At 26.3% G+C, this 23,082-nt stretch overlaps 4 protein-coding genes across 8 annotated transcripts in view; 2 read left to right on the plus strand and 2 right to left on the minus strand.

Annotated features, from left to right (window-relative positions):
* Window positions 1-297: 297 nt before the first annotated feature.
* LOC100864509 (zinc metalloproteinase nas-4) lies at window positions 298-3,482 on the minus strand. Its single transcript, XM_012494550.3, has 4 exons — window positions 2,813-3,482; window positions 2,307-2,612; window positions 1,312-1,445; window positions 298-724 (listed from the first exon to the last, which is right to left on the minus strand). The coding sequence occupies exons 1-4, from the start codon at window positions 3,159-3,161 to the stop codon at window positions 617-619; spliced, it is 897 nt and encodes a 298-aa protein (XP_012350004.1). The 5' UTR covers window positions 3,162-3,482; the 3' UTR covers window positions 298-616.
* Window positions 3,483-5,087: 1,605 nt separating this feature from the next.
* On the plus strand, window positions 5,088-7,691 carry LOC100872040 (leucine-rich repeat-containing protein 47). Its single transcript, XM_003690633.4, has 4 exons — window positions 5,088-5,957; window positions 6,053-6,529; window positions 6,623-6,950; window positions 7,095-7,691. The coding sequence occupies exons 1-4, from the start codon at window positions 5,369-5,371 to the stop codon at window positions 7,294-7,296; spliced, it is 1,596 nt and encodes a 531-aa protein (XP_003690681.4). The 5' UTR covers window positions 5,088-5,368; the 3' UTR covers window positions 7,297-7,691.
* A 1,296-nt stretch (window positions 7,692-8,987) lies between these two features.
* Window positions 8,988-11,539, minus strand: Pis (phosphatidylinositol synthase). 2 transcript variants are annotated; one of them, XM_003690652.4, is made up of 5 exons: window positions 11,363-11,539; window positions 11,184-11,261; window positions 10,053-10,341; window positions 9,823-9,986; window positions 8,988-9,736 (listed from the first exon to the last, which is right to left on the minus strand). In XM_003690652.4, the coding sequence occupies exons 2-5, from the start codon at window positions 11,227-11,229 to the stop codon at window positions 9,582-9,584; spliced, it is 654 nt and encodes a 217-aa protein (XP_003690700.1). In that variant the 5' UTR covers window positions 11,230-11,261; window positions 11,363-11,539; the 3' UTR covers window positions 8,988-9,581. The 2 variants fall into 2 exon arrangements, with proteins under 2 accessions (XP_003690700.1, XP_012350006.1); XM_012494552.3 differs by having other exon boundaries at window positions 11,350-11,469.
* Window positions 11,540-11,831: 292 nt separating this feature from the next.
* Window positions 11,832-23,082, plus strand: part of tyf (twenty-four) — an 11,902-nt gene continuing 651 nt past the window's right edge. Inside the window, exons 1-10 of one of the 4 annotated variants that reach the window (XM_086913645.1) lie at window positions 13,123-13,978; window positions 17,402-17,515; window positions 17,593-17,955; window positions 18,053-18,322; window positions 18,417-18,810; window positions 19,007-19,441; window positions 19,618-19,993; window positions 20,130-21,823; window positions 22,095-22,187; window positions 23,021-23,082. The exon at window positions 23,021-23,082 is cut by the window's right edge and continues 651 nt beyond it. In XM_086913645.1, coding sequence (XP_086769771.1) covers window positions 13,709-13,978; window positions 17,402-17,515; window positions 17,593-17,955; window positions 18,053-18,322; window positions 18,417-18,810; window positions 19,007-19,441; window positions 19,618-19,993; window positions 20,130-21,823; window positions 22,095-22,165 — 3,987 coding nt within the window. In that variant the 5' untranslated portion in view covers window positions 13,123-13,708 and the 3' untranslated portion in view covers window positions 22,166-22,187; window positions 23,021-23,082. Of the gene's footprint in view, window positions 13,979-17,401; window positions 17,516-17,592; window positions 17,956-18,052; window positions 18,323-18,416; window positions 18,811-19,006; window positions 19,442-19,617; window positions 19,994-20,129; window positions 21,824-22,094 lie in introns of all 4 variants that reach the window. The other 3 variants (XM_086913648.1, XM_086913647.1, XM_086913646.1) reach the window with 3 other exon arrangements.

Below are 23,082 nucleotides of genomic sequence, written 5' to 3' on the forward strand. Positions count from 1 at the left end.
AGCATTCGTTTCATTTATGTATGTGTCTTTCGGATATATTCTCACTGAATTTATCTCTGTGACCCAGTTCGTCTTAATCCAGAATATTTTGCCAATTGATCCTACCACATTTATGAGATTTTTCTTCAGAATAATATTATATTAATACAGTATATGCCAAATTTTATTATGAAAGCGTAAAAAATTAATTATTGTTATATCTTAAAGAATACGTATCCAATTAAATATTACAGAAGTATATTAAGAAATATACTGTAATATATACTTTTCATGGATACGTTAAAATTAAAAGACCAATTCAAGAGGAATATATTTATTTATCGTACATGTAATTACATCATTAAAAACTTACTTGCTAATCACTATCATAAATACTAACACTCATATAAACACTCGTATAAGCAAAGAAAGCTTCCTTTCCGGACGCTCGCATCCTCGTCATTATCGATTTACCATTTCCGTTTCGAAATCCAGTTCGTTTTTCCAATTCCTTGCTAATCGATGTTGTTGTAAAAATAGCGCGACTGTATACTAAATTGCAAGAGACTAGATTCACTTTATTATCACGCCCCGAATAAAAATCCGCAATGGAACGATTCGATTCCTCCCCTCCAAATCAATAGCTACTCCGTCTCCGTTTGTTGCATTTGTACATTTTTCGAATTTTCTGTATGTCCCTTTTGCTGAATCCTTCTCTCTGACCCAGTTGAACTCCCGTACCGGCCTGGAATATTTCGCCAATAAAAACTTAGAAGGCCGCTTCATTCCTCCGCGTCCACAGTAACGTGGATTTTTTTTTTTTTTTTTTTATTAAATATTTTCTCGCAATTAAGAATAAAAATCATAATTTCTTTTCTAAAAGTTTAAACAAAAGGGGATAAATTATAAATTTAAAAATTGTAAAATAAAAAAAAGAATTACTTTCATTTAAAATTACTAATAACAATTTTTAGAATTTATTTACTATAAAAATATTTATTACTAAGGCAAAAAAAAGAATTATCGAAACAGTAAAGATCTTGACTCGATTGATGAGGTACGATTGCCTCTAATTGCTATCATATTTATCTTTCTTCTCCAAGGTCCGCAAACTCATAAATGTAAAACAGAGACTTACGAGATCTTCAAAGAGAGATAATCATCGTTTATAGAAAACCTTAAACAGCACGCGTGTCACGCGTGTAACACGATATCGACATAAATCAAATTTTTATTAATAGACCGTTCGTATATTTACGAGATCTCGAAAAGCCTCAAAGTTAGAAAGTTTAGTTGGGTCCTTGATAATCTCTTACTTATCGTATTACTCACTTTTGCCACTATGGTCGGTTGTCCGTTCTTGGAAAACGCGTTCGCAGAGTAATGCATTACGCTGCCATAATCGTATCCGATCCCGAACGCGTCTGTAATTTCCTTCGAGGCTTTCTCAAAATTTCCGACTTGATCTAAAGATAAATAAATAATTACTTGTACGATATTATTTATCTGCATATATTTGATTGAAATTTTAAAAAATAGCGTTACGATACATTCATAATAATAAAAATTTTCTACATCTTACAAAATTAATTTAAAGTAAAAAAGGAATTTAAGAGTTAAATTTATAACATTTAAATTGCATTTAAAAATTAATAATTTTATATTATATCTAGTAACCTGTATAAAATGATGTAAAAAGTAATATGTCTGATTAAAGAAATATTTTGATAAAGTATATAAGTATATAAATTAAATTATACTTTAAATTACTTAATAATATATAAAAATAAATTTAATTCGATTATTTAAATTAAATTTTTATACATTATTTATTTTCTTAAATAATAAACATAATTTATTTATTTTTTTATTAATTTTTTTTTTATTTATAATTATAAATTTAATATAACGCTTTCATTCAATGGTTAATTATAGAATTTAGTACTATTATCAGATATAGATTAATTAATATCAAATTGTCATTAAATAAAATTCCATTAGATTAATTTGCTTTCGAGAATTTTTTTATTTTTATTTTTTTATTTTTAATAATTACTGTTTATATAAGACCAATTTGTTATGTTAAATCTTCTAGATTTAACTTTCCAATTCAAATAATATTTTTCTTTAAAATTGGAATTTTTCCATTTCATTATCGATTCATAATTTATTCATATGAAATAATAAAATGAAATCGAATTTTTTTAATATCAACTGGTTATATAATTATTTTTAACATTTACGGGACATTATACGAAATAAAATGTTAGCACGGAATAAATGATCCGTTTTATTAATTGCAATTCGAATGGAAGAAAACCACTTACTGTACAAAATGTTATTCCACCGAATCGTGACATACTCGTCCCGTTCAAATCTGCTCTGCTCGTGCAGGAAACCAATGGCGTGCATCAGCTCGTGTATCACGGTACCTTTCTTCAGTAAACACCCCGGAACCTGAAGATTCACGTCTTGTTTACCACCGATTCTTCCCACGCTGCTCCAGCAACCAGTATTGCCAGCCGTGATCCTGATATAATCGCTCTCCTCGCCGGTATAAGGTTTGAATTTAACGCACGTGTACTTGTGGTAATCGTTCATCGCTTCGTGAATCAAGTTTCTCTGAGCGGTATCTGTATAACAATTTAACAATTCCTTCCTTTTTTTTTCTTCTTCTTCTTCTTCATTAGATTTTCATTAAATTCATATCCTTGGATAGAATTTTTGAACAAAGAATTGACAATTGTATGGACATTCTTCCCGAAGAGAATTTAAATCCATTAATGATGCCAAATATTAAAGTTTCCGAAATGAAGCCAGATTTCTCGCTTACCGAAATAAGGGCTAATCATGTACGGCACCACGCCGCCGGGCCATCGCGCAGCTTCCGCTTTGAGTCCGTTCTTGCCGAGCTGTGGCGGAAACAGAATATCACCCTCCGCGTAATTACCCAATTCTTCCGGGTTGCGGTCCCATCCCTCGTGCCAATTCGCCACAATGGTTCCGGTCTCGTTGTCCGGATTCCGATACAACAACTCGCCGAAGTGTTGCAGGTGAGCGATCACGCCGTGGGGGCTGTCCACCGCGTTGTCGAACACGTCTCGACGTCGAAACGGCCAGGCCGATGCCGAAACCATTAAGAAAACGAAAGAGAAGGAGAGGATGAAGGATGCACGATTCATGGCGAATTGTATCGTCGTTCGAGGGAATGTTTAAGAGTGCTCGCAAGATGTTGGAACCGATTCCACTGACGAAAATTCACCGGTTCTCCCCGACTTTATACGCACCTGAGAAACCCCACCCGCTCGATGCTTCCGCTCGATATGGAAACGATCGGGGACAGTTGGTGATAACTTGGTGGACTTTGGGTAACAGGAAGTCGAGATTTGCTCGTACGATTTCTCGAAGGTTCACGCGGCATGATATTTTTGATGTATGGGATGATGATCGTGGAGGGATACGTCGAATGTCACCAGTGTCAGGTTGTAAATAATATCGTTGATTCATAATTCTGACCATTTTTTTTTTTTTTTTTTTTTTTTACGTTTGAGAAATTGTACAAAGAAGATATTGAATTCTATCGAAGCATTTTAAAATTTTAAAATGTGAATATTATTTATATTTTGTTTGTTATAAAAAAAATATTGGTGAGTCTGTCTTATATATATATATAAAGAGTTAAACATGTATATAATTTTGATATTTTCAGCATCTTATCTTCTATATTTTTGATATATAACAATATTGCTAAAGTTTTGCAATGTAATATTATAAAAAAAGTGAAATGAGAATAAAAAATTTTGATTATTTTTTTTTATACTCTTTTATTATACTAAAAATATAACGAAATATATTACAATTTCCAAAAGTGATTCAATTGAATGAATATAAAAAACATTTGCAAATGCGGAAGAGAAGTTAGGATTAAATTAAAAATTTTGATGGGTCATTTGAAGTAGCAAAGTATTATTTACATGTCGCTCTTTCACATCGATTGAAATTAACATCCTCCTTCGCACTTTATTCAGATGCAAATCTTGTTGGATAAATCCTTCCTATCATCGCTATTCGATATTTTCTATAGACCTTGCCAGCTCCTTTACAACGATGACTATGAACTTTGAAGGTCAGTAATAAAGTCTTTCTTCTTATATACCGCATCATATTCGTTATGGGTTATCATACTTTTTTCTTTTTATTGGGAACTTTACATTGAAACATCATTGTAATGATGAATACGTATATATCTGTCAAATTACCTCTTTCCCGTTCAATCTTTTAGTAGCTATTGGAGAATGTTTAATGTACAATGAATCATAAATATATTCAAATACTTATCTTTTTGCTCGATTCTTTATATATATATATATTAATATATATTATTATAATTAATATTTCATTTTAAAATATTATTATCATTCCTTCGTATTATATTAAAATTTTAATTTAGTTTAGTTTTCAACGAAAATTTAAAATTTAAAATCCTTTTTCTAGTTTCAGTCTAGATTATAATTCGTCTAAGATAAAAAGAATTGTATCAAGTAAAATATATTTAAAAAACCGGTTCAATATGTACACACTTAATTATTTGAAAGATAAATTTTTACATGACACCCTTTTTCCTATTATACGAATTAGATAATTAAAGTACTAATTTCTAAGCGATAATTTGCATTTATTAGGAACTTTATTTAAATATATACATAAGTCGATATTTACGAAATTTAAAAATAATTCGAGAAAGAAGGAAAAATTAAAATTTCAGTAATTTTGTAAAAAGAATTTCCGATAAATTACGAATAATGATTAAATAATTAATCATATGTACTATATAGATATACATATCTATTATTTCTAAAATATATTTCTATTTTATAATAATATATACATATTTTTTGACAAAAATAAAAATAATTTTTTCTTTTATAATTACAGGCAAATAACATATAATTATATACCATAAATAAATTTGATTTATAATTTATATTATAAGTTAAAATTGCCGATTAATAATATTTATTTTTTATCTTTTTATCAAGCTTAGGTTTATGATTAAACATCAAAGTATAATTCATAGATAACAATAAAATTTGTTTATAATTTAATTTAATAAAATGTGTTTATATTTATTGTTAAATCAAATTATGTACGGCGGAAACTATTTATCGTTATATATCTCTATAAAACTTTTATGGCTTAGATTATTTGATGTCTCGTCTAAAATTCATTTATTCTTTGCAATCGCAATTTTTTAAATTGCATATGTACATAGATGTCGTTATAATCGTATAACGCATGTTTCAAATTGATCAACCCGGCAAGTAACCTTGAAACTACGTAAATAACATTACCCCTTGATTAAAAATTCATTTAATACTTAATAATAATAATGACGCTCGATAATTCATGGCATGTAATCAAAACTGCAGCTGCAGAAAATAAACACGAATTAGTGTTGTCAGGTCCGGCAATTTCTGAATTGATTCAAAAAAGAGGCTTCGACAAGTCTTTATTTAACCTAGAGCATTTGAATTATTTGAATATTACGCAGACATGTTTACACGAAGTGTCAGAAGAAATTGAAAAATTGCAAAATCTAACGACATTGGTATTGCATTCGAATGAGATTTCGAAGATACCTAGCACAATCGGGAAATTAGAAAAATTAAAGGTTCTCGATTGCTCTAGGAACAAGTTGACGTCTTTACCAGATGAAATCGGTAAACTTCCACAATTAACAACCATGAACTTTAGTTCGAATCTTTTGAAATCATTACCTACGCAAATTGACAATGTTAAGTTGACTGTTTTGGATCTTTCGAACAATCAGTTTGAAGATTTTCCTGATGTGTGCTATACAGAATTGGTTCATCTTTCTGAAATCTATATCATGGGAAATCAAATAAAAGAAATTCCTACAGTAATAAATCAGCTTCCATCTTTAAAAATAGTAAATGTAGCAAACAATAGAATTTCAGGTAATTAAGCTTATGATGCAAAATAAATGATGCAAAATATATCCAATGTATTTTATATTGATCTGGTTTTTTTTTTTTTTTTTTCTTTTATATAGTCATTCCAGGTGAGATCGCTGATTGTAATAAACTCAAAGAACTTCAGTTAAAAGGAAATCCATTATCTGACAAAAGATTATTAAAATTGGTTGATCAATGTCATAATAAACAAATATTAGAATATGTAAAGTTGCATTGTCCTAAACAAGATGGTTCTGTTAATTCAAATTCAAAATCAAAAAAAGGAAAAAAGGTACAAAAATTATCAGAAAGTGAAAATAATGCCAATGTAATGGATAATTTGACACACAAAATGAAAATATTAAAAATGGCAAATGACACACCAGTAATTAAGGTTACAAAATATGTGAAAAATATCAGACCTTACATTGCAGCTTGTATTGTTAGAAATATGAGCTTCACAGAAGATAGTTTTAAAAAATTTATTCAACTTCAAACTAAATTACATGATGGTATATGTGAAAAAAGAAATGCAGCTACTATTGCTACACATGATTTAAAATTGATTACCATTGGTAAATATGAAAAATAATAGAAATATATATTAGAAATATATATAATTCAGATATATAAAAATACATTTCATTAATGTCATGTTTAATATTTAGGAGATTTAACATATACAGCAAAACCACCAAATGAATTAGAAATTAAGCCATTAATGCGCAATAAAGTTTATACTGGTTCTGAATTATTCAAACAGTTACAAACTGAAGCTGATAATTTAAGGAAAGAAAAAAAACGCAATGTATATTCTGGCATTCATAAGTATCTTTATCTATTAGAAGGTAAACCTTACTTTCCTTGTTTGTTAGATGCTTCAGAACAAGTTATATCATTTCCACCTATAACGAATAGTGATATTACAAAAATGTCAATAAATACCCAAGCAATATTAATAGAAGTAACCAGTGCTTCGTCCTATCAAATTTGCAGGTAATATTAAAATTCATTAATTATAATTAACGTTTACTACTAAACTAATTAGTTTTATTAAAAATAATAAAATTAACATAAAAAAATTGTTCTGATTATACTATAAAGTAAATAAATAAAAAATTTTATTTTTTTTTTTATTAGGAATGTATTAGATCAATTTTTAAAGGAACTAGTTACTTTTGGTTTAGGATGTGTCTCAGAACAAGAAAATGCTTCAAATTATCATAAATTAATTATAGAACAAGTAAAAGTGGTAGATATGGAAGGTAATATGAAATTAGTATATCCTTCAAGAGCAGATTTAAATTTTGCAGAAAATTTTATAACAGTATTACGCGAGTAATAAATTACTGTAAGTAATTAAATCGTTCTTTAATTGATCTAATCTGCATTTTTCTTTCTTAATCTTTTTAACTATTATTTTTTGATTGATAAGTTGTAAATCTAAATTATTTTCATATTATTACTTTTTCATAAATAACATATTATTTTCATATGCCAAATTGTAATTTTTTATTTGTTACTCTATGAAAATCTTAAGATTAGTATGCAATGTATATAATATTTGCATATTTTATACAGAATCTTTTTGGTATGTATATCAATATAATTATATTTTAATCATAATATTTTTATACTGAGATTTGAATCTATGTAAAAATAATAACAATAAGTGTTTTATGTTATGAAAATCAAAAACTGGAAAATAAATATTAAAAAAAAAAAATATATTATTTATATTTTGACTTATGTTTTATTCCTTGCAAATATATACAGAAAATTATAATTTTCTAAATGTTAATAAAATAACAATTTAAAGTTAATAAATATTAATGCATGTATTTTAATTTATTTTATTTGTTTTTAAAATCTGAAATACATATTCGAAATTATTATTAGATTTTGTAAAACATGAAAATCATAAAATCATCAAAATGTTACCACAAATCATAAAATTTGATCTCTATACATTCTTTTATGTACAATATTTAAAAATATCTTATATAGAATACAATAATTAACCGCAAATTCAAATACCGGTGAAAAACCGCCATTTTACTGGCAGCTGACGACATTGGCGCTGTCGTGTCGCGAATCATCCCATAGTAAGCCGGTGAAGAATTCTCATCTGTTTTTATAAATATTGTACTTTGTTTCGTATACCTCAATGCAGTGCAAACTATAAAGATTATCTAAGTGAGAGGTTTTTGTTCATTTTAATAAACATAGTTGGTGAAAGTTACATATCAAAGTATTTAACGACAAGAAGAAATTCGCACGAATTCTGAACTTTCCAACATGCGCGAATGTTTAAAGTGTTAACATGGCGCCGAAACATGACTGGTCATGACGGGGGAATGAGAACGAAATTTTTGAGGTTAGTTGATCATTTTGTCATTTAAGTAATGTCGCATATCGTAAATTTGTCATATAATTAGTTGTATTAATATAATAAACATTACAATAGAAATGTCTACTACATATATTCTACACAATTTAATTATCATTGCAGAAAACACGTGTCACATTGTATAATTTATCAGTTGTTTTTATAATGATTTAGCAGAACGTCTTGATAGTAATAATAGCTACTTTATAAATATCACTGAACAAAAGAACTTGTATTGGACTTTGTGTTACTGTATTTTTTATAAATTTTGTCATAGATATTGTAGATTTCATAGATTGATGTAATGTTATCGAAATTTCTTATATTTTTTTTTTTATTTTTTTTTATCATTTTTATATGGAATTTTCATAATGTAATAAATTACCTTTTTTTATTTTTAAAAACTTTATTTAATTTTAGAGTGCTAAAAAATTTGTATAATAATAGATAAATTAATACAGATGAAAAAAATTTTTTATGCATAGCAATCTTATAATAATAATTAATATTATTGAGTTAATATAATTTATATAACTATATACTTTATTCATATATAATGACATGATTTTAATATTTTATATTAATAATTATTATGATAAAATATATATATACAATTATTAATTATCGCATAAAGAACAAAAATATTTATTAAATACTCTCTCAAAATTTTATTTATTTCTTCCATTAAATTTATATATTATAGATATATCAATGAACAACAAAACTATGAAATACATCAAAAACTACAATATATATAATTATGATAAACTGAAATATATTTTTAATATTACATTAAAATATTTAAAAATCAATCACATTTAGTATATTTATTAATCTTTTCCTAATGCCATTCTACAACATTTATTTTTCAAAAAAATTATTAAGTTATATGCATTATTTAAAAATATAAAATCATTTATTAAATATAAAAATATAACAAGATCTATTGGATTAAGTGGATATTTGTTTAAATATTTTAAAATTTTAACTATAATATAATATAAAATACATAAAATATATATTTCTTAAAATATATGTAATATATTTGTTGTTATTAAAATAAATTTTGACTAGCGTCATCTATTTTTTGTTATTTATCAATTCGAAATGCAAATATGGCACATTTAATTAAATCAATTGATAAACATGTAATTATATATTTCCATATAAAGGATAGTAAATTAGGAAGATTAATTAATCACATTTAATCTGATTATATGCTAAATAAATGCAATAACTTAATTCAATTTTGAATGTTCCTGTCTTTCCTTGAGATCAATAATGCTTAAATTGATACAGGAAATATATCCATGTAACAATGAGATAGCAGCTTTAATAAATGCTATGGGAGCAGAGAGATACATTACCAATCTAAATAAACTTATACCAATAACTGAAATAAAAATATATATTTTACAATTTTTAGTATAATATCTAGCATTGATAATATTACAAAACAAAATATATATAATAACTTACAAGTAGGTCCTTCAGTAAAGAAAAGGAGATATAATGCAGCATAAAAGGCTTCATTACCAGCACACATAAAAAATAAAACTTTACGATTAGTGTAATACACCCTCATAATTGGATTTTCAGACATATCAATAAATTTATGACTTGTTTTTCCTTGTAAAAGAGACCTATAATATATTTTCTTATATTTTTATGTTATAATATTATCTGTATATCTGAATAAAATTTCTTACGTATGCAAATATATCCAGTGACAACTAATATCAATAGCCATACTTAATTGAAACCAAAATGAGTAAGATGGATAAAATGTACAGAGTGCAGCTAAAAGACACATGGTACCAATGCGATCAGTTAATTGATCAAGCATAGCCCCAAATTTGGTGCCTTGATTAAAATATCTTGCTGCATAACCATCTATTGCATCTAATAGTGCACTAATAATATAACACCATGATGCAATAATATAATTAGTTGTCATGAAATAAAAAGATATGATAGCCAAAATCACTCTGCCATAGCCTGTTAATATAGACATTATTCATTATTATTGTTATTATACATTACTATTAGTATTCGTTAATTATATTTGATTTCTTATAATTTTACAAATTATTTATCGTAGCTTTTTTATATAGATACTATATTATAACATAAAAGATATTATAATGTTTTTATTTATCACTAAATATTTTCGAACTTATATTGTCAATTGAATAATATTCATTTTTTATTTTATTATAAATAATAGTAAAGATTATATAAAAAAGCTACTCTTAAATTAGTATAAATCAATACAAGAAGACTTTAAAGTGCTATGCTATTAATCTTATTTTTATCATATACTTTATGAAACAATAATCATATAATAAACTTTTTATGTTTTTAATCTATATATAAAAATAATTTTTATGATGTAAAAGATTAAACATAAAAATTATGCAATATCATAAAGAATAAATTTATATATATTTTATTAGCTTTAAAAGAAAATTTATTCATTATATAAAAAAAAATTGTTATTTTATAAATATAATTTTTCTTTTAATTAATTATATAAAAATCTTTAAAATACTAAATTAATAAAAATAAAATATATATAGTTTTGATATCATATACATACATAAATATATATAGAAATATTTATCTTATATGATTTTTTTTTAACTTTATAATTATTTGCTTTTTTTACTTAATTTAAAAGTGAATTGTATATAAATTTATTAGCAACATTATGTTAACAATATATTTTTTAATTATTTTGACTTAAAAAACTAATATAAAAATTATATAAAGTTTGTTATATAAAAAAAATAAAATTTAAATACAAATTATATAATATTAAATTCTAAATATTTATTTACCAATAATATTGGGCACAAATAAGAAAATATTCTCTGATTTTGTCATTTTTTTTGTTTGTGATTATCTTTCACTGTTATCTGAAATTAAGTATAAAAATTAATTTTTTTATTTATAATATTTCTCGTTAAAAAAAAATTCAATTCAAGAACTTTATAATTATTTCACTTTTGCACACTACCGATTTCAACTTTAATCTAAATTACTGTGGAAAAGAGTATAGACATCCTACAACGTCAATGAATGGTAGAATCGACAATCATATCGCTTTGGGATTCGAGAGTTCGAGATGTATCGATTCCGGTGACGCATATAGTAATCACACAACTAGCAGTGTTGTATCTATTACTATTTTCACCTAAATTTATTTGCATCATATGAGATAAAAAAATAATAATTTTTATAAAATATAATACTTTTATATATATATACACACATATATATATAATTATACATTTAAAAGAAAAAATATTATATTTTATTTTAACTTAACTATGTTATAATTAAATTATAAAAATTCGAATAAATTTTAATTACGATTATCTTTTAAACATGATGATTTTTAAATAAATCTGCTTTTATCATATTCATAAAATCTATTTTATATATTTAAAAAAAAAATCATAGTTGTTGAATATATATTGACACATAGTTACGTTCCTGAAGCCAGACGACATTTTCGGAGGCTAAACGGCTGGTCCGCCGTTTCTCTGCGCAAAAGCGATCGTTTATTGTGTCGCGAGAAAACTGTCGGTACAGGTTTATGTCAATTTTCCTTAACTTTTTTCTGATATAACTAACTAAAAATAATATTCATTAATTAATAGTGAAGTCAAGTGAAATGTTTTAGTGCTAAAATTGATTAACCGTACGGTTGGATTTGGACGTCGTGCAATGAAGTTTAGGGTGGACTACTTTCCATTTACTGGAACACAATTAATATTGTATTTAAAATAAATCTCTCAGAAAAATTTTATTATTTATTTTTAAATTAAATATTGCAATAAAAGATCATTGTTGTAATTTTAGTGCCATTGTCGAAAAGTGTATAACCAGAAGTAACATTATGCGATCGATAATTCGCCGACGATTTTGGAATACGCTTCAATGATTGGATCAGATACTTATGATTTTGTGCAACAATTCTTATTGTCAGTGAAATATTTTAAAAGTGATTTCAGTGTCTTCCAAAACTTGTGCACGACAGAATAATAGCAAGAACAAAGTATATACTTGTTGGTATGTGTACAAGCAATGCCAGAAACAGTGTCGTTTGGGACAAATACGTTTTTGCGTCTTCCATCCGTATACGATTGCAATATCATTACAAATAAATTGCATTTCATATGAAAAAAAATTTACAAGAAAGGTACATGAGAAAAATGTGCATTTTAATATCGTTAGCGGCCATTTTGAACTTATGAGTACCTCGAACTACGACGATTATCAACCTCGTCTTATAATTCCAAAATTGGACCTTTTTTTTATGTCTTTCAATAGAGTACAAAAGCATAAAGAACTTATTGTCATGTCATCTGAAAATATTTATTATTTTCTTTTTCTAAAATGAAATTCTAATAAGTGCTTCAGAAAGCATTCCATTCATTTTATATTTTATATTTTAACATATATCTGCTATATTATAATCCTAGAATGAATTTGAATACACATTCAACTATAATAAAAAATTTGTTCATGATGAACGAAAAAAGTAAATAAATTGCAAATTCTTTTTTATTCTTTATTACTTATGAAAAAGTAACAAATAATTCCAAATGAGCATATCAATCATTAAATGACATACAAATAAAATAAATTTTTTCATTATTTCATTATTTTTATGTTTTTCCTTTAATAAATATATGATTTGAACATAAGATAAATATTATCATACAACAAGCAGTACAGTTTCAATTTTTTGAAATAACGTACTCTACAGTCGACAGTTGTAATTAGAGGTGACAAGTAGATCTGAAATAACCTCAACAACGAAAAATCGTTGGTCAAAATAGAAATATGAATTATGTTTTCAAACTTATCGTACATAAGCAAAAGTATATAAATTAATTAAAAATATATGGAGAATCACTAAAACAAAAGTTGAAAGACAACAGTTTTCTGATTGATCGACAGTCACGACATTAGATGGTGGACGGTGCCATTTTTGTCACTTTCATAGCGCGCATGGTACGCGCGGAAAGTTGAGTATATTAAAAAAAATCATCAATTGAATCTTACGGTTTATAAATACAAATAATTATTATTCTTTATGCATGTATATTTTTCGACTTCAATTGTATATTAAAATTGTGTATGAATCAAACCGATTAGGCTTAACCTAATGTGACGGCATAGTGCAGAATGCTTTCGTTTACATGGACGTGATGGTTTCAATAATTTCATAAACTAAATAAACAAAATCATCAAAATTAAAGTGATACGACATGCGAAAATCTCAAATTATTCTCTGTGATCAAATAAAATGGGTCGTTAGACCTTAAAATCACCAAAGAAAAATGATAAAAATATGAGTACAGCGGATATAACGCTGTCAGTTTCAGTCAAAATGGCCCCAGGGCCAGAACATCGTCAAGAACCAGTAGCACCTGACAAAAGTGCTGAAAATAACAATAGTGAAATCTCTAATGAAAGAGATAATATTGAAAATTCAGTGATAGTTGTTGAGACTGTTAGTAACCAGAGTTCGAATGCAGAGTGTGCTTCAACGAATACTGACATCAATTCAGATTCGACAACCCAAAATGTACCAACTTGCATTACTTCTGACAATAAACAGGTGAGTTAATATATAAGGAATCTATGTAAACAAGATATGTATTGATAGAATAGAATATATATTATAAGATCATTTTAATCATTTATATATAGATGTATATGTATAAGAATATTTATACATATATAGAAAGATCACTTGAAATATATTATTGAAAGATTTAGATTTTTTAAGAATATGAATCTGAAAAAATAATATACATAAATTAACTTATATGATATTAATTTTTAAATTCTTCAGTATTATTTATAGATATAAAACTAAAATATATATATATATATACATATTTCCCAACATTTTTAATCATTATACTAATTAAAAATTTAACGTAGATATTTATTTTATAACCTAAATTATAATATAAGTTTTTTAATCGATAATCGATAATCTATAATCTATAATATTTTTTAAAATTCAAATTTAAATTATTCATAATATGTAATATATAATTATTAAATATATTTGTTTTTATACATTCAAATAAATTGAACATTTGAAATCCATAATAAAAGTTTTAAAAGTTTTTATTTTAGTTATAAATTACTTATATCAATTATACAGACAAATTTATAGCAACTAGTTTAAATATTGATAAAATTTTCAATATTATTTACGATAACACAAAATATTAATGAATATTTCATACTTTTTCATACTTTTTCATGAAGAAATAATATAAAAAATTTAATAAATTTATTTATTAATTATTATATTTATATATATAAATGATTGTATAAAATATATTTTAAATTTTTTGAATATTGAAAATATAACTTTTATAATTAATATTATCAAATTTAAACTTTATAATATATCTATAATTTTAATATATTTATGTTTATGTGCAACAGAATTGCATTAATGACTTTATATATATATGACTTTATAAAAGTAAACATAATAAAAAAAATCAGTAATTGATTAATCGTAACATTAACTTTCCATACAATTTAATCCTTAAAATAATTTATTATTTTAAAGAAGTGAAATAATATACATTTATGATTTATAATTATATAATATACAATTTTTATGTATAAATTTATGCAACTTTAAGTATACAATATAGATTGACAAAGAATAACGAATAGGGATATCAAAGGGCCCTTCACTTATTACGATCCTGGAATGGCCGTATTCTCAGTGTAATGGCGGCGGCCATGGTGAGAAGAGCGCGCCGCGCCCGCTCGTTACAATAGCATTTAAATCGGTAGCGTATTTTTGATACTGCCGATAATATTTCTTGTGAACAGTGATAGCATATCATCGGCTACGTTTATCATATACTCAAATGTGCAAAGTCTCTACATAACGGTGCTATACTGTGGAACTGCAATTCGACGGAGCAGAGACGACTGCAACCGACCCAGGTGCCCTCTAAAAATATAAATTCCGTGCCGGCACTGCCCAGCAGATTTTTCCTTCGTCTGTAAGTCACCCCGGTATCTCGTGTCTCAATTAGCTAATCGCGACCCCCTATCGATCTCTGGACAAGCCCAAACTCATTCTTGGTGTGTGTCCTATTTTAATTTACGAGCGAAGGTAAACTCGCTATTGGCTATCCTTTTCGCATTTCCAAGGACTTACGAGTATTCATTAACAGTGCTTTCTAAATCTTCAAAGACGATTGGTTTGTATTGTTCGTAGATGAAAGCACGTATTAAATTTTTTGTTCTGCCAAGAAAATTATTTAATATTATAAAACGAATGATAATTTTCTTTTTCTCTTTTACTTTTTTGGAGGGGGGGGGGGTAAAGAATGATAAGAGTTTATTATTAACCTAACTGTGAAAACGTATAAAGTATTACATGTATGACGATTCACGGTCAATAAATTCGGAAAGGTTTGTTATCTCTATAAAAACTACATATTCTGGGATTAATCGTAATCGTTTTTAATTTTTTTATATGAAACTTTGAATAGAAATTTATTATTACATGTTTTGTCTTTTTACAATATTTGTGTACTGTTTTAAGAATGAAGAAAGAAGACTGCAGTAGTCAATTATTTTTTTATGTGGGCAGCCATTCTGATAAGATATTTTGCTTTGAATGAAGCTAGTCAGGTTACCGCAAGGCAATGTTAGTCGAATTACTACGAAAATAAATGACACATCATGTATAATTTTTTGCAATATTTTCTACTTTGTTTATAGCCTATAGATGAAAAATATTCTGTAATAATAATATTCATGCATTATTTTGTAAGTAAATCAAATAAAAGTCTATATAGACTTATAATTTTTTGCTGTTATATAAACAGTTATGTACATTTTAGTACAATAATGTTATATATTATTTGCAATGATTGGTTAGTATTATATTATAGTATTATAAAGACAATGAAAAAAGAAAATATATTGTTATTAAACTTCAATAATTTTATATATAAAAATAATGATTATAAATTACATATATAATATATAATATATATATAATTTTTATGATCGAAATATATAAAGATTCATATGTTTAGATATATAGTATTAATTATGATATTAGTATACATCATTTATATTAATATACTTTTTTCTATGTGGTCTCTATATTTCTTCATAAAATCCAATAAGTGAAACCTTAAATTTACTCTCTGAATCTATCTATATCTATGCTTATCTATCTTGTTGTCTAGTTTATATTATGGTGTTTAATCTCACACATAAAATTGAATGTTTTAAAATAATATAGTTTATTTTATAAATTTATTTTGTGAAACATGTGTATTTATCAATTGTTTATCAATAAAATTTATCAATAAAATCATGGAAATTTTTAATAATAAGTAATATTTTTGTAATTAATTAAATATAAAATATTTTATTGAAAAAATTTTTATATTTTATAATTTTATAATATGAAATTCATAAGTTTTAATATAGAAGATAAATATTAAGATAATATAAAAATAATAAATAATATAATAAAATGATTTATGGGAATCATAAATGTCCTAAATATCCTTCAATTTCTTAGTATATCTTTAAATGTATTCTTACTTATGGTTTACTCCTAAAGTTTAGATTGAACTCTTGGCACACTTACCATATTTGAATCAACATTGCCAAATATGTTCTTGCACTATGTATAGGTTACAAACAAAGTATTCACATACATTAGATAGTTAAAGCATTATAATATTTAAATTGAATTTAATATAATATTTATATAATATCAAGAATTTATATGTTATTTATAAAATTAATATTTTAACATTATAAGAAAATCTGTTTGATATTCCATTCTAACTTATATAATAGTTTTTATTTAATAAGAGTATGTTTTTAATTTATAATTGTATTGTTTTTTTGATATTTTTTTATAATTATATTTAATATGATTATTAATTTTTTTATAAAGATAGTTTTTTATGTTATTATGATGTAATTACATATATTTATAGTATTAATAAAATTTTTTAATTTTTAGGAAGAACCAGCTACTTTATCTACGTTAAATGAAGGTGAACTACGTGCATTATTGGATGAAGCTATAACTTATAAGTGTCCAAAAGATCGTGAAGGAAAATCAAGTCTTTTTAAAGTAAGCTTATTAATATTAAAAATATTAATAATTTTATTCCTTATATTATAATAATAATGTGATGACTTATATTTTAGGAGTTACTTCAAGAAGCAGAAGCTGATGAAACTGAGGAAGGTTGTAGAATAATAACTAATTCACGTTGTTTACCTGGATCAAATCGTAGAAGGCATAAAAGAGATTCTGTATCTGAGAGATTAACACATGGAGGCTCATTACAAAATTTAGCACAACCTATTACTTCAGAATTTGATAGTAGTTTTGCTTATTTAACATCTGGATCTAGTTATACTTACGGAGGAAACAGGAGAAAAAATAAAAAATATACAGGATCTAGTGTATCTGCAAGGCAAAGAGAAGGTGGTTCATTACCCTCAAATGTTAATGCATCACACAGTCTTGCTTCATTGGCTAATTTAGATTTATTATTTGATAAAAAAGTATGTATATACATATATGTTTATATATATTAAACATTATTGATAAAAATTTTTAAGAATAAATAAGAATTAATTTTTCAATATCTGTTTTTTTAAGAAGGGATTCTGTGAAGAAAGATCAACATATGATTGGACTAATAAAGAAAAATCTAAATCATTAGACAAACCATCATATAATAATACAAAAAAAGAAGAAAAAGAAAAAGATAAAAAAGATACAAAAAAAGATTTATGTGAAACTGAAGTTGAAGTACGTGAAAAACGAGGTAGCAAAGGAAAATACGGGACAAATGAAATGCTTGAATCAGATAATCCACCACCAGAATATAAGTCAGATTACATGGTGATTGATTTAGGTGATGCTGAGGTAATTTATAATTAAAATTTATAATATATAATAAAATAATTATAACTGTCATATTTTCTTTATTCATATTTATTTATTTTGGTGTTTATTTTAGGTGGGTAGTATCAGTGACAGAAATGTGGGATCCACTTTAAGTGGGGTTCAAAGACCTCACGCATTAGATACAGAAGATGATGAAGGAATTGAAATGAAAATTATTGAACCTCGTAGACCTCAATATATACCACGCACTACCTTTGACATAGCTCAAACTCCTGTGGATACTACTATAGATTTTTCTCTCCGTGAACATAGCGGAAAGCAAGATAAATCAAAAATATCTGTTAATGGTACAGAAGTAACTGGATCCCTCTCTTTTCAAACTTTTAATAGTGTGAAATGTGGTATTGGTGGAACTGCAAACAGTTCTAATACTAGTCAGGGTAAAGTAATTCCAAGTTTGTGCTCCATGATGTCTGCATCCTTACAAACACAGAATATCACAATGGGTAGGTGATATATTAATGAAAATTATTAATAAAAAAAATTATAAAAATTATTAATAACATAAAACTAAATTTAAGAATATAAAAATATTTATATATATTTAACTTAATGATTTTGAAACATATTTTATTTTATGTAATATTATTATTTATTAAATTTTTTATTTTTAACAAATTAAAATCTGTAAATTTTGCACAGAAGGCTCGAGGTATACAGCGCATACTACTGGATCTGGAGAAAAAAAATCCTTGGATGAAAATGGAAATCCAGTACAATATAATGGAGAACGAAAAAAACCTAGAAGAAAGCATACTCAAGAACCTAATGTTATTGTATATAGTGCTGAAAATGTTGAAGGACATCGCAACATCGATGATATTGAAATTTTAATTAATTTTATTGAAAATAAAGAATCGAAGAGCAAAAAAGGAAAGCCAGGTAATCCAGTAAGAGTAAAAACTAGTTCAGGTGCAAAACCAAGAAGCAGAGAAAAAGATACAAAAAGGGAACAGTTACCTGCCAAATTACAGAAGTCTAATTCGCTTGAAGAAATATCTAAGACTAAACTTGAAGACCTTACAACAGAGAAAAGCGTTAGTTCGAGTGGTGCCAGTAGTATATCGAGTCAACATGGTAAATAATTAACTTGTTGCTAAAACTTATTATTTAAATAATATTAAAACATATTTATCATTTAAGTAATATGAAAATTAACGAAATTTATTTATGTTTGAATTTTTTATGTTTTTACAAACGTTTGAACTTCTTATGTTTGTATCAACAAAATTTATTTATGTTTGAATGAGCAGGTACAATCAATGTTGCCTTACGTCGTGCGAAACAAAGAAGCACGGGAGATCCAGCTATCGATAGTCGCGGTGATAGACGATCTTGGGGAACAGAAGAAGGTCAGTCCATATATTGTAATGATACCGGAGATGATTATGCTAGTCGTCGAAATTCCAATAAAAAAATCAATCCAGAGCCTGAACACGAAACAGAATTTCTGGTAGTTACGAAAAAGAAAAAAAGTAAAAAACAGAGAAGAAGTTCCAGTGGAAGTAGAGCACAGAATTTAACAACATCTGGATCTTATCTTCAAAATTCAAGAGGATTCTCTAATGAATATAGAACACCACTTTCTCCTGAACTTAGAAGAAAATCTGCAAGTAGTATGCCACCAAGGTAATTAATATAATTTTCTTTTAATTTCTTTTATATAAATAGCAACAAATATAATTTGCAATACAATTCATAAAGAAAATCAAGTATTTTATTATTATTTATATCATACTTTTATTAATTTATTTATTATTTGCAGTGATAAATCAGACAGTAGTGATTCTGATTCTGTCCATTCATTACCAGTTACATCAAACACGTCCAAACATAATTTATCAAAAATAGCTACCTCATCGGGTGGAACGCCGCAAGCTAGTTATGCGGACATAGCTCGTATGGCAACTATTAATATGACTCACAATTCAGTGTTAAATATGTCTACAATAGTTCCGAATATGTTAAATCCATCTTCATGGCCTAGTGTGCCACCTAAGACGCCCTCGGAACCAGATAAGATTCCTCAGGATTATTACCCCAGTTTAGATGAATTACAACACTCCGATAGAAAAACAAGGCAACATAACTTTACCCATTCAAATCATATTTTGAATTTAAGTTTTGAAAAACCACTTTCACCAACTTTGACAAAAATGAAAAATTCAACAGAAAGGAAAAAGGCAGAAGCCCAAGAAGAAGCTATTAATAAAAACATACAAGTTATTAAATATGTACAAGATATTGAGAAAATGCGTGAAAATTTAACACAACAAGAACAAAAAACTGTAAATTTTAATAATCATAACACAACATCGAGCGAAATTTCAATAACGAACACAGTGCCATCAAAACTTGGCAGTGCAATAATAAATTGCAATCCTGATTCTGATAACAATAATTCCAATTGCAACAATATTAATAATAAGGAGACAGTTGTAAATACAAGGTGTAATAATCCTCGAACACGCCGAGGAGGTTACACACAAAATAATCAAAATGTACAGAATCAAGTACCATACGAAGATCAACATTTTAAGAAAGTTGGATATATGCTTCACGATGAAAATACAAAAAAACAGAATATTGAAAATTCTAATACACATTGTGAAAATAAAAATAACTTTACTGGTACTGGTTCAAATGATGAAATTGAATCACAAAAAACCAATGTCGTAAATAATCCAAAATCGGTGCAAGAAGTGCAAAATATTGATTCAGATGTTAAGTTGACAAAAAATGAAAAATTGACAAAGACTACAAAAGAACCAAATATTAATATTAAGCATGAAGCAATTAAATCAGGAAATGCACATTCTGTAAATTCGAAACAAGAACAACAAGAAGATTCTAAATTGAAAAAAGCAAAACAAAATTCCACATCAGATAAAGATCAAACGCAAAAAACAGAGTCACAAATGTCTAATAAACAAAAAATTTCGAGGCCTGCGGTTATATTATTAGATGAAACTTCATCAGATATTACCAAGAACAGTGAGTTGCCAACAGAGCTTAGGTTCGGATTTGAAATTAACGAACAACTTTTATTATCAGAAGATTCGACAACCGAAGAGACCTCAAGTGCCACTTCTGTGTTTCCTTCTGTAGTTCCACCACTTATAAACAAACCACCTTCTAATTTTGATAGATATCCTCCGATATTTGATAAACACATGAGATGTGATAAATTTACGCCTAATTTCATGCAATCTCCGAATACGCATGTAACTCAACAACCTTTGCATCCAGTGATGGTACAACGATTACCGTGTATGGGTTATCCTCCAAGATTTCCTCCTCCTACATGTCTACCACCACCACCTACACCTCCGCCAGGAATAATGGAGAAATATCATCATCAACCGAAAGAAGACTTTTCTATGCTTTATGTAGCACCTGAAGAAGACGTTAATATACAAACGTACAATCATGATAAAATTGTCTCATTTGTTGGTTTAGGTAAATATATTTTATTTTAGAGTTTTATACTATATTTTAAAATTGACGATTAATCATTTGAAAACAATCGAAAATATTTGTAAAAAGTTTCGATCGTCATAATCATTTTTAAAATAATTGATTTGTAACACTTTTAATATAATTAGCTTCCTCAATAACAATTTATGATTAAATTATAAATAGGAAATATATATGTTTTATAGTATTCAAATTATTAATTGTAATTTATAATAATTCAAACTCTTTTCATTGTTTCTTTTTGTTAATATAGCATGGGACGCTGTTATGAGAGAAATGCCAGTAACTGCAGGTGGTCGTATACAGTTCTACAGTGGTCAGTGAAATGGGCACTAAGAAATATGGGGTAAATAACACATTAACGTTTTTGTACCACAAAATTACCTCTATTACAAGTTATTCGTTATAAAACTGTAAACAGCCAGAAGAGTCTGCTAACTAATACAAGATCGAATATATATCTAAATACAAGCAAATCTGATCGAACCTGTATCAAAAAAGTTATATTAACTTTCGGTTTCGATCGCCAAAACTGTACTAATTTTTGAGTCAAATCATCAATGATAATTCTGTAAAGCCAATTGGCGCAAAATGTGCCTCTAAAGCTAATGTATATAATAGTCAATCACCTGAAAAAGACAAGGCTTATAAATTGTGTGTGTATGTTCTGATTGTACATACATTATTAAATTACAAGGTACCTTTGAGAAGGTTGTAATGCAATACTTAAATTTCAGTATTGACATCAATACAATTTGACTGAAAATTATAAATTCGTGATCTGTAATACATTTTGCTTCTTCAAAGCATAAATATTAAATTTCTTGTAAAAAATGTGAAAATTTAAGTAGTCTTCTATAAGTTCCAAAAAAAAAAAAAAAATAAATAAAAATAAAAACATATTGCTTTTTGGACCAGAGTTAAGAAAATATTATAATTGTGAAACAAAAAAGAGTTTAAAAATTAACTGAAATATGATCATCACGAAACAGATTTTTCGAAAACTGCATGTGCTGTGACAATGGTTAATGCTGATGCCTTTAAAGAATAAGAAATACACCTTAGACCATTGTAATAAAGTTTAAAGATAGTTGAAAAAAATCATGTTATGTTAATTATAGCAAATTAAGATCGTCCATTGGAAATATTACTAAACTATATAATAATTATCTTGAATAGTTACAAGCAGAGATGATCTTAAAACAACATCTTGAAAACGGGGATTGTTGCAGCCATCAGTG

The sequence above is a fragment of the Apis florea genome, unplaced genomic scaffold (genome assembly GCF_048593485.1).
Source record: "Apis florea isolate Af1SG1 unplaced genomic scaffold, ASM4859348v1 contig_3496_pilon, whole genome shotgun sequence".
In the NCBI taxonomy this organism is placed as follows: Eukaryota; Metazoa; Arthropoda; class Insecta; order Hymenoptera; family Apidae; genus Apis; species Apis florea.

Excerpts from the sequence above, each read along its gene's own strand:
- LOC100864509 (XM_012494550.3), bottom strand. The coding sequence starts at position 3,161 with ATGAATCGTGCATCCTTCATCCTCTCCTTCTCTTTCGTTTTCTTAATG. Across the intron at positions 2,613-2,812 it reads CATGATTAGCCCTTATTTCG|ATACCGCTCAGAGAAACTTG; the intron begins GTAAGCGAGAAA and ends ATTGTTATACAG. Across the intron at positions 725-1,311 it reads AACCGACCATAGTGGCAAAA|GCCGGTACGGGAGTTCAACT; the intron begins GTGAGTAATACG and ends GAAATATTCCAG.
- LOC100872040 (XM_003690633.4), top strand. The coding sequence starts at position 5,369 with ATGACGCTCGATAATTCATGGCATGTAATCAAAACTGCAGCTGCAGAA. Across the intron at positions 5,958-6,052 it reads AGCAAACAATAGAATTTCAG|TCATTCCAGGTGAGATCGCT; the intron begins GTAATTAAGCTT and ends TCTTTTATATAG. Across the intron at positions 6,530-6,622 it reads TTTAAAATTGATTACCATTG|GAGATTTAACATATACAGCA; the intron begins GTAAATATGAAA and ends TTTAATATTTAG.
- Pis (XM_003690652.4), bottom strand. The coding sequence starts at position 11,229 with ATGACAAAATCAGAGAATATTTTCTTATTTGTGCCCAATATTATTG. Across the intron at positions 9,987-10,052 it reads CACTGGATATATTTGCATAC|GTCTCTTTTACAAGGAAAAA; the intron begins GTAAGAAATTTT and ends AATATATTATAG. Across the intron at positions 9,737-9,822 it reads CTTTACTGAAGGACCTACTT|TTATTGGTATAAGTTTATTT; the intron begins GTAAGTTATTAT and ends TTTTTATTTCAG.